General features: G+C 47.2%; 1 protein-coding gene across 1 annotated transcript; it reads left to right on the top strand.

Annotated features, from left to right (window-relative positions):
• Nucleotides 1-4,427: 4,427 nt before the first annotated feature.
• On the top strand, nt 4,428-10,686 carry LOC123159805 (amino acid permease 3). The gene is made up of 5 exons (XM_044577626.1): nt 4,428-4,720; nt 8,749-8,982; nt 9,093-9,186; nt 9,272-9,629; nt 9,736-10,686. The coding sequence occupies exons 1-5, from the start codon at nt 4,588-4,590 to the stop codon at nt 10,387-10,389; spliced, it is 1,473 nt and encodes a 490-aa protein (XP_044433561.1). The 5' UTR covers nt 4,428-4,587; the 3' UTR covers nt 10,390-10,686.
• Nucleotides 10,687-11,858: the final 1,172 nt, after the last annotated feature.

Raw genomic sequence — 11,858 nt, 5'->3', positions numbered from 1 at the left:
CGAATCCGTTGGGCGCGTTGCTTTACACTCGCACGTTCGTCCGCCAATCCGCCCACCGTTTCGTGTGCACCGGAGCGACCATGCATGGCGTGTACGGCCATCGGGACCGGATCATCGGCAGTGCCGTACTGTCGGGGAGTGTTAGGCGTGCGCGGCGACGGCAAGATGCAGCGACGGGGCGGCACGTCATTCCGAATCGGTGTTTGGTGACCGATAGTACAGAGCGAGCTATTTTGGGGCCAAACTTGCTTTCAGGCTGGTCCCTCCCCGATCGGTCGGCCACGACGCCGTGTAAGTCCGGCCGGCCAGCTGGTACGATCGAGGTTCGTGTTACCGTTGTACACCACACTACGTACAAACTGTTGGAGTGACCACACTATATATACAACTGTACACGTGGATGCTGCGTTCTTTTTGGATGAAGGAGTGGGCGCAACTGCTATAGTGCTATCGAGATGATAGAGGTAATTTCTTCCTTGCTCAATGCAAGTTTATCCGGTATGCTGTCGACAGAATTACCTCAGAAGCAATGGCTACGAGAGCTTGTTTCAAAAAAAAAAAAAAAAAGGCTACGAGAGATGGTCTGGGACTTGCTAACTCACTTGGCTTCAACCGGTTTGAGGCGGAATCGGACTATCTTCAAGTGATTAATTTTTGCACTGGGCAAACAAGATGGTGAGACGCAGCATCGGCTTTTTTCACAGAGTGATACAACTATAATGATCCAAAATGTCATGTTTAAGCAGTGTTTTTGTTCGGCTAGTCAAACGACTCTTGTGCTAGCAAATTATAGTTATTGTATTAAGTCTTCTATAGTTGGTTGGATGAGCCACCTGAATTTGTTGTTAGTAAGCTCACAGACAATGTAACCTTATTTTTGTTTTAATAAAGCTAGCCATGACGGCCTTTCCTAAAATAAATACTATTTCTCTATTAACATATAATATAAGTACGCCATTTTAACATGGAATCATGCAGAGAAATATATCCATGTAATAAAAATATATTTACAACTAAACCATTTGTATAATAGTTTAAGTTCTTATATTATTATTCCAAATATTTTTATTTGATAAAATCAAATTTTATTGAAATATATTAAAATCAATTTTCGTAGCAATGAATGGAGTATCATCTAATTTATGCAGAAAGAGAGGATGAAAACAGAAACAAAAGGACTGACTTGGAGGAGGAGGAAGACACTAGAAAAATGATCACACATAGTAAATAGTAAATAGTGGCACACGAAAAAAGAAGTTACCACCACAATAAAAGCCAATTCAAATTTGATAGGCTTAATCAATTACCATATGAATTTCTACAAGTACAAAGGTCACCAATATTTTTGGGCTCTTTTTAATCTGACAACCGTAACCAAAACTTTGGGTCCACTAAAGTTAATCGCAAATGAACTTTTTAATGTAACATCGCAGATTGTTTTTAGAGACCATCATACATTTTCTCATCACCAACTACTTTTGTAGAGAATTGTTTGTGATGGTTTTTAAGACAAGATGCCATCACTATAAAGCGTATGCCCTCAATTGTAGCCCTATGAGGGTCAAACCTGTCAATTTGCCGTAACTTCTTAAGATCAACCTTTGCAGATTCTCTAAAAAGTCAAGATTTAAACAGGTTTAGTAACTTTTTTAAAGGCTCTAGAACTAGCATGCAAAATTGGATTTTCCAAAAAAATTATCCTTTATCATTTTTCCTCTCCTATTTCCTAGGTATGTGCATGTAACTAATTGATCTTCGGTTCCGCATAGATATAAATCACATTCTCATCGTTAAGCATCACACACTTTAACAACATTTCCTTGGTCGTCCTCTCTCGCTCAACCGGCTCTCCTTGAGTTGGAACCTGCAGTCCTCCATGTCGACCTTGCTCTTCGTGTTCTCGTTCATCTCTCACCATCTCCCCAACTTCTCTTGTTGATTCTTCTCCGCATAGTCTACCGTTGGCTGCATAACTTCAGAGGCAAAATCCTTCTTAGTCATGATGAACTCATCAATCCTCTTTATAAAAGTTGTTGCCTCTCCATCTATCAATTGAATCTTTTGAAGTTTCTTTGATGTATATTTGAATAGTTTTGTATGCTCTCCAATCTATTTTTTTGGCCAAGTTTGATGGGTACTTCTTCCGTGGGAGTTGCGCATTGTAGTGGGTCATATCTTGCGGTGACCCATACTCCAGTGACACAAAGGGACAAGACACGTATTGTATTATTTCCACTAAGGATAAAATGATTGTTTCTTTATCATACTTGGATGATAGTTTTACTGTCTATTATATCATCATGCTTATTACAATGCTCTGTTTGCTATGAACTTAATACTTCAAGATGCATGTTGGATAGCAGTCTGGATAATGATCAAGTTGTAGATCAAGTTGGATAATGATCTATACAGACGTAATGCCGATATGAGATTATTCCATGAAGAATGATCATAGTTAGAAATATGAATGTTGCACTTTAATCACTAACCAACTGTAATTTATTCACCACACCGCAGTTGTATGCTTGGAGGGATGCCACTAGTGAACCTATGGCCCCAGGGGTCTATTTTCCTATACTGAAAACTTTACCAAAAATATCGCTTCCTTGATGTACCATTTCTTTTATTTTATCTAGTTCCTACCATACAGTGCAATTTAATCTTGTAGCTAACAAGACAAGAAGCTTGACAACCTTCTTGATGTGTTGGGGACAAGTTTCTCTTGTGTTTGGTGTGCAAGTACCGATGGCTTTGTTTGCTGGAAGAATTCCTTATGGTTCGATAAACCTTAGTTCTCTACTAAGGTAAATACTTATTGCTAGGTTATTTCACCCTTACACTTGGGGGTTACCCAACCACTCTTATGAGAGAGCAAGCAGTGATCGTCGCCGACATGGACGTGTCCGCTCCGGTCGCGACCCAGTTCGCGTCCTTTCTGCCGCTGAGAAGGAAGGTGCCACCCCCCCCCCCCCCGGTCGCGACCGACTCCGTTCGGACGGACGATTTTTCGGGGATTGGATGGCTGGACGCAACTGGAGGCGTTCGAGATGGTGTACGACTCACCGCAACTCTAACAAGCGGGGACAGCTCCAGGAACCGCCAAATCTGAGTCTGCCCTAGTCCTATTTGGTTAAATAGCGGAGCAGGACACAATGCAATTTTTGCCCCTCTTTGCATTTATCCGTCCCCCTTTTTCCGTACGCCATTGAACCAATTTAGGGATACATATGTCATTGAATTAATTTAGTGATGCATATGCCATAAAATGGTTTTGTTGCATACATCATTAGTGATCATGACCATTTTAGGAGGCTATCATGACGGGCATGATCGATGACGGTCAAGAGTCTTGCATTATGACGTTGGGGATATCAACTCTCCCATGTATGATATTCCCTCTGCTAATATAAGAGCGTTTAGATCACTAAACGCTCTTATATTAGTTTATAAAGGGAGTATTAAGCAAATATCGGCCAGTCATAACCAGAAAAAGAAGAACACACCCATGTGAAGAGGTCTAGTATTCTCATCCAGGGAGGATGTTTTGTTGTGTGAAGCTTTTTTGACCACAAGCATTGACTCTATATGCACAAAAAGAGAGGATGGATTATGAGGGGAAAGGGTGAACAAAAAATTGCTGCTTTGGAAGGAGAGGATTGACTTGGAGTTGCATGAGCCGTATGTCAAATGGGAGCTCGAGAAGGCAAAGACTTTTGCGTTAATTGAGCTCAAGAAAGAGGGGCTGCAGCTAGCCCGGGACACGGGGGCGAGGATCGTGTTGGCCGACGCTTCCCTCTTTGACTGGAAGGCAAGAAGTGGCTTGAGGTGAAGAAGAAGCAGATCAACGTGCGAATGCGAATGATTCATTATCGTATCACATATTTATGAATTGTCGTACTTTTTTTGGCATATGTGGAATTGTTGAATTGTGCTCGAGTTTGCTTTGTTGCATGATTGAATTGACGATGAATTTGTGCTATATGATGGACGCACATGAATTTGCATTTGGGTGTGGTTGTCCCAGAGGATAAATGAGGAGCCGTCTGACGCTGTCCGAGCATGCGCTCGGACGCGCCCATGGATGTTTAGGGGGGCGGATTAGGTTGTAGATGCTCTTAGAATCTCAAATTTTGATTCACCCGCAATTTTTTTATTAAATAAGCAAATTTACATTTATTAGGATTGAATAGCTTGATTAAGGGGATCTGCTTTATTGGTTGGTTGAAGTATACTACTACTAGTACTACTACACCAACCCAATCTAAAACACCATGTTTGACCTCTCCCATGTAAGTTGGCAGCTTTGTTGGAACCCCGAAACGACAGTGGAAAGGCGTACGTTCATTTCCAGTGTTTTACGATGTGAACAAATAAACAAAAAAGGGGAATAAATGTTAGGATAGCATACGCGCGTGCACGGCCGTGCTCCTCACCGCCTGTATATATATAGGGTAGGCTCTTCTCTCTGATTGTCATTCACTCGTTCTGCACAGCCACACCACCTACCCATCCTCCCAGCCAGAGACACAGCACAGCTAGAGGGAGGAAGGGGGAGAGGGACGATCACAGCACTGCACTGACGGAGAGATGACCAAGGACGTGGAGATGGCGGCGCGGAACGGCAGCAACGGCGCCGTCGCCGGCGAGGCCTACTACCCCCCTCCCCCGGCGCAGGGCGGCGACGTCGACGTGGACGACGACGGCAAGCAGCGGCGAACAGGTAAGCAGCACGATGCTCAGCTCAGCTACTCACTTCCTTCAACTCGCGTCGCTGCAAAATTGCGCAAGGGCTTGCACGCTTAATTATCACGTGCGTGTCCGCTTCAGCTAGCTTTTCTTGACGCCAAAACACTACCGCCGGCCGGCCGGCCGGCCGGCGCGGTCGCTTTTCTGTGCTTGTGCCATCGCCACGTTGGACCCACGGTCGTGCGGCGGCGGCCGCCGTCAGTCGCCGCTGCCGAGCTGGGAAACATGTGCTGCGCTGTCTGTGTTGGCACTACGGAGTTCGGGTGCGGATTTGCCTCCCGCTGTGGGGGGACCGCACGCGACGCGAGGCTACTCTCCGCTTGTGTTCAGCAAAGGCGGAAGGCGGAGAGAAACCACCGGAAAGTTTAGCTGTTTTCTTGTTTGTTTTCGCGGTGGGCGGAAGAAACTATCATGCTCGCACGCCATGCCCATGGGGCCCTGGGCTGGATCGGTCAAACGTGTTTACGTACGGTCACTAGTCCTGCTGCTCGCAAGGGTTGGACGGTTGTCGCGTCTCTTCGGTCTCTTTGGTTTCGTTCCAAATCGATCGGAGGCTTGTGACTACACCAGATCAGAATCAGATAGAGAGGAAAAATAATGAAAAGAAAAATGAACAAGTGAGCATATCATCTGACGTGCACGTTGGAGCTAGATTTGTCTCGATACCAATATTTTGAGACCAATTATTAGCTCATCAAGCAAAGACGAGTGCTCACATGGTCGCAAGCATGGGTCGCATGTGGGTCCAACGGGGTCGCATTGGAGGGAAACGGCACACCTGTTCACTGTGCATGACTATACTATCGCCTCTACTGCAGTAGTGCTGCTGCTTCTATGCACGGTGAACAGCTGTGCACCGGTTCCGTTCCCGCAACACAGCAGCGTGTCTTACCGTAATAGCGCTAGCTAATCAATTTACTGGGGAGAAACGTCGGCTCTTTGCCCTTGTCATCGTGTGGGCGGGGAGGGTAGCGTGGATGCTCGTGGTCCATATGGAATTACAGGCGCGCATCTCTGACTGACTGACCTACATGCGCGTGCGTTACCGCTACTTTACAGATTCCTTGACCAGCACGTGTTGGAAGGAAATTAGCATCCACCCTAGCTAGCCTTTTTGACAGAGAAGAGATGCTGGTAGGCCAGGACCCAGGATAGCGCTGCCCCTGAACGCTCAAGCCAACGGCGTCGACGGTCAGACTGAATGACTCCTGATTGTTCATTCTGCGTGCTAACCTGTCAATCTCACCAACTCGATGAAAGCCCCTCGTTGGTGTGGTTTCTTACCCGGCAGAATCTGTTCCCCTGACGCGATATACTGGGCGCTTGACAGAGCCAAGCCGTATCAGTATCTCACGGGTCAAGTTTCCCTTTCAGTCAATTCCCTTGGACAATTCTACGGGAATGGAAATAATATTACTTGCACGCACACCATACCATGCGAGCAACACACAGAGCCGATATGAACTTTTCTATTTTGACGCAAAATCTGACCCATGACGTTTGGAAGCACGTCGTACGGCCTAGGCATGGAGCTGCGGATCATATCCTTTCGATGCCTTCAACGCAGCAGATACACTACTCCTATGGGCAAGCATGCCATGGACTAGGACTAGGACTAGGAGCGGGAAAAAGATGGCCTTGCTTTCGTCGTTTGACTCGAGAAGCTCGTCAGAGATACGGTATGGCCGGCCGAGAGGCCCGCGGGGTCTGCGCGGATGAGCTCACCGATGCGATGCGCCGTAGGGCAGCCGTCTCTGACCTTCGGGCGCTCGCCTCTACGCGGCCCCGCAAATGTATGGCCTCTTCCTAGTTCCTAGCTAAGCTAAGTCAATATCCTCTCCTCCTAGTTACCATGTTGAGGAAAAAAAAAAGGAGTCAATATCGTATCCTGGAGTTGGCCGGCCGAAAGCAAACGTAGATCATGGGGCCGTTCAGGTCATCAAGGGACATTCATGAGGCCTTGTGTTCACATTTGTTCTCTCCATGGTTTAGTGGTTTATTTCAACGTGTGATGTGGTATGAGATATCGGTTCTATGTACTAGGATGCCATTCATCTTTTTATCATGTACTACCTCCGTCCTGGTTTATTGGCCCCTTTAATATTTTGTGCCAAATTTTAACCATAAATTTAACTAAGAAAATAATAATGCATGTCATCAAAAATTATACATCGTCGGATTCATATTTGAACATAGTTTTCAATGATAGTATTTTTGGTTACATGCATTAACATTTTGTTAGTTAAATCAAAGGTCAAAATTCAACACAAAATACGAAAGGGACCAATAAACCATGACAGAAGTAGTAGAATTAAAAATGGAAAAGCGTAAAATTATAGCGCAAAGTACACACAATTTTTCTCTAGGTAGTAGTAGTAGTAGTAGTATAATGTGAGGGTTCCCCTACATGCATCTCCAATTTAAAGGAATTTCGAAGTGTAATCCTTGGGTTGTTTTATTTATACCATTGAAACTCATCTTTTAAAATCATTATTTTGCATGACATTCCATAGTATTTTATTGACTCCAACAACTTAGAAAGGTTATCCTGTTTTTGCATTGATCAATCAAACATCCTTTTAACCATGTATGATACAAAATGGCACGGAACTGCAATTCTACATATCTATTGCTTGTGTTACACAACCTTGTGAACGAAAGGAGCCCTAAGTATTTTTTATTCTTCTCAAGGTCAGGATTTCCTTTTGATATTAACAAGATAACCTTGAAAAGTTAGACCTTTTGAAAATGTAGACAGACATGGGTTAAAGATATACACATGTCACCTCATTTGTTCTTTTAAGACCTTGTGATTGTGAGCAAATAGAATCGTTTGACTTGTTCAATTAAGTTCAACTCTGAACTTGCAATTTTTTTGGCAAAAAAAAAAGAAGCTGTACTCTTCCGTTGAAGGGTTGTTTCTATTTTTAGACTAGTTGCAGTTTTAATTAAGGTTTATTTGTTTATTACTCGAAACTAAATCAAGGATGTTGGTGGAATTATTTTTTCTAAACTTAATACACCAATATACAGAAATAGTATTCATACTTACCATGCGAAAAATATTACTTTTTTGTAATTTTGTTTACTAGTGGTTTGGATAGATATGTATTCATCCAAAAGGCCCGTCGCTAATATGCAAGTATTAGCAATATTTGAAGCTTTTTCATAGATATGAGTATCACATTATGTTACTAATTGGACCCTTTATTTATGTTCTCTGTTTGATCCACACGCAAGTGAATGATTTTTCTGTCGAGGCGTAGGCATGGCCCATGGCCAGGCTATGACGAGGGCTGCACAATTTAATAGCATTTACTAATAGTTTCGTGATATTTCTAAGAGATCTGTGCATAAATTTGATCCTAGGCCTGGGGTTACAACCATAGTAGCCTCATGCCTGTCTCGTGCCCCGATCACAATAGGTTCATGGAAATGTTGGTGTGTTTGTGATATCCTGCAAGAGTTTGTCCACCTCTATGTCTTGAGAATTACTCATCCCAAGATAATGTTTTGTTAGTGAATTCGCCAGAAAATGTTGAGCACGCAAATTACTAGATGAAGCATAAACATGCAAATTTCGGCTAAAATTATGCCCATTTGTGCGCTGTTTAGAAAGCAAGTTACATACGGTTGCAATATGTTTGAGACTATCATACTATTTTCTTCATAAAGCACACACAACTGGCACAATTTGGGTCAAAATTGTTAGGTTCATGCATCTTGCAAAAATGTATACATTATTATGAATTTTCCATGACTTCTAACTGCATTTCCACACTGCTAGAGTACATTACTCTGTAGTCTGTAGTGCAAATCATCGTTATATTTTTCCTTCTGAACTTTGGTAGATTTTTGTTTGTCGTACATGTTATCAAAATGCGGAGTGTTTAAATTGAAACCGTAAAGTTTCAGCAGCAATTACAACAACGGAACAGCACTAAAACTTTTCAAGCTGCTTTCCAAGAACTGACTGACAATCTTGTGCGATTCGTTGAGCAGGCACGGTATGGACAGCGAGCGCGCACATCATCACGGCCGTCATCGGCTCCGGCGTGCTGTCCCTCGCCTGGGCGACGGCGCAGCTGGGCTGGGTCGTCGGGCCGGTCACCCTGATGCTCTTCGCAGCAATCACCTTCTACACCTCCGGGCTCCTCGCCGACTGCTACCGCACCGGCGATGCGCTCACCGGGAAGAGAAACTACACCTACATGGACGCCGTCGCATCCTACTTGAGTAAGTCTCATGCCTCATGTAACCCAACTGACCACCGAGGAACTTCTTTCTGAATCCAAATTTGGAGACGTCAGGACTAACCATGTTGGTGTACTCCTTTGTGAATGCAGGTCGGCCGCAAGTGTGGGCCTGTGGTGTTTTTCAGTACGTCAACTTGGTCGGAACTGCAATCGGGTACACGATCACGGCGTCCATCAGCGCGGCGTAAGTCGATTCATCATCTGACAAAGTTTTCAATGTCTCGAGATTCTGTGTTTTGGCTTCTGACTGGATGATCCACCAACAACAGTGCTATAAACAAGGCCAACTGCTTCCACAAGAACGGCCGGGCGGCCGACTGCGGCGTGTACGACTCCATGTACATGGTGGTGTTCGGGGTCGTCCAGATCTTCTTTTCCCAGGTCCCCAACTTCCACGACCTGTGGTGGCTCTCCATCCTCGCGGCGGTCATGTCGTTCACCTACGCCTCCATCGCCGTCGGCCTCTCCCTGGCGCAGACCGTATCAGGTCCAACCGGCAAGGCCACCCTGACCGGCACCGAGGTTGGAGTGGACGTCGATTCGGCCCAGAAGATCTGGCTCGCGTTCCAGGCGCTCGGTGACATCGCCTTCGCCTACTCCTACTCGATGATCCTCATAGAAATCCAGGTGAGCAAGCTTTGCCTGAGAAATCCCCGAGTCTGACGATGAACATGAAAACGAGTCACTGTTGTGTCTTCAGTAGTGAGAGTCTGACAGAATGAACATGTTGTAGGACACGGTGAGGTCGCCGCCGGCGGAGAACAAGACGATGAAGAAGGCGACCCTGGTGGGAGTCTCCACCACGACGGCCTTCTACATGCTGTGCGGCTGCCTCGGCTACGCGGCGTTCGGCAACGGCGCCAAGGGGAACATCCTCACCGGCTTCGGCTTCTACGAGCCCTACTGGCTCATCGACTTCGCCAACGTCTGCATCGTGGTGCACCTGGTGGGCGCCTACCAGGTGTTCTGCCAGCCCATCTTCGCCGCCGTCGAGGGCTTCGCGGCCGCGACCTGGCCCAACGCCGGGTTCATCACCCGCGAGCACCGCGTCGCCACCGGCAAGCGGCTCGGCTTGAACCTCAACCTCTTCAGGCTGACGTGGAGGACGGCGTTCGTGATCGTGAGCACGCTGCTCGCCATCCTCATGCCCTTCTTCAACGACATCCTCGGCTTCCTGGGCGCCATCGGGTTCTGGCCGCTCACCGTCTACTTCCCCGTGGAGATGTACATCCGGCAGCGCGGGATACCGAGGTACACGACGAGGTGGGTGGCGCTGCAGACGCTCAGCTTCCTCTGCTTCCTGGTGTCGCTGGCTGCGGCGGTCGCGTCCATCGAGGGGGTCACGGAGTCGCTCAAGAACTACGTCCCTTTCAAGACCAAGTCATGAGGATGGGAGTTTTTGCATGCTGTGAAATAATTGGCCGTCGACGATGCTTGTTTGTGCGTGAGAAATCATCTATCGTCGGCTGGGCGCGTCGGTGAGGGGTTTATCCCGTGTCACGCCCGGCTGTGTTGCTCACAAACTCAACTTACTCAAGGAAGGGAGAGATTTATAGATCATCTTATATCCCTACAGGCTCCAGATGTTGGTCCTGACTTTATGTACATAAACTTAAGTTCATACCAAAAACTAAGATTGTTTAACTTGAGTGGTGGGGCACCCCTTCCTCATCTTCTCACTCTCCTTTGTTGAAATGTGTTCTTCGCCTCACTCCACCACTTGGGATAATTGAAGGAAGTTGTGTTTTTTTTTCACATCAGCGTCGACCGCTCCGGCCCCATCCCTCACCGCCCCTGCTCCGGCGGCCGCGCTCGCCGCGGCCTTCCTTGCCGGCCGCAAGGCCGGCCCGGCGGTACGAGGACGTCTCGTCTCCTGCAAGCTCCGCTCCACGCCTACGGCACCGGCCAGCCAATCTCCGCCAACCACCGCCCCCAGCCACCTTGCCGGCACCTCCTCCGGCCGTCTGCCGGTGCCCTCCGACCTCCTAGGCTCGCCGGCATCATTGCCTCGGTCCACGGCTCCCACGTCAAGCACCCATATGCCCCGGTCAAATCTGGATCGGGGACATGTGCCTCCGCCACCAGTGCCATGTCTGCGCCCTGCGGCCCCTGTAACCCCTCCGGAGATGTCGGCTGCGCTGCCTTGCCATAATGGCGGCCACATCCGCCCGCCTGCTGAGCCGACGAGCCCCTGCTGCCTCACCTCTGCTATGACTGCCGGCCAGCTCAACACCTGTGGGCGCGAGGCGGAGGCGACCGGAGGCTGGCAACTCGTCAAATCACGCCGCGGCCCGCGCCACCCAGATTAGGCCGCCCAAGCATTCAAGCCCTCCTCCATCCCGAGCTGGCTTAAAGGCCGTTGTTGTCGTTGCCTGGCTCCTGGTCACCGCGCCTTCGTCTGTCGTGACCCTGTTCGGTGCGCGCGTTTGAAAGCACAAGTGCTCCCTGCGTGGTTTTGGTAATTAATGTCAACATATCTCTTGTTGGACTAACACTTCTACCTAGTACATTTCAGACAAGTTCAACAATGGAGTGGCATGGACTAAAGGATGTGGAACCCCTTTAAGATGCTAAGGACAAAGGATTGGCTCAAGCTTCAAGATCAAGACTCTTCATTTTATATTTTAGTGATCCAAGATCACATTGAGTCTATAGGAAAAGCCAATACTATCAAGGAGGGATGAGGTGTTGGTTAATGAGTTTCTTGCTCCACAGTGCTTAGTGATATGCTCCAAAGCCCTCAACTACTTTCCCACATCCACATATGACCTAAACCTAAAGTTTAACTCGGCCCCATCGATTCTTTCTATCCGGCGCCACCGAGTTCAGATGTCATAGCCACTGCCACAAACCCTA

This window comes from Triticum aestivum, chromosome 7B, assembly GCF_018294505.1.
Source record: "Triticum aestivum cultivar Chinese Spring chromosome 7B, IWGSC CS RefSeq v2.1, whole genome shotgun sequence".
Taxonomy (NCBI): Eukaryota; Viridiplantae; Streptophyta; class Magnoliopsida; order Poales; family Poaceae; genus Triticum; species Triticum aestivum.
This window is presented reverse-complemented; position numbering and strand designations above follow the sequence as displayed.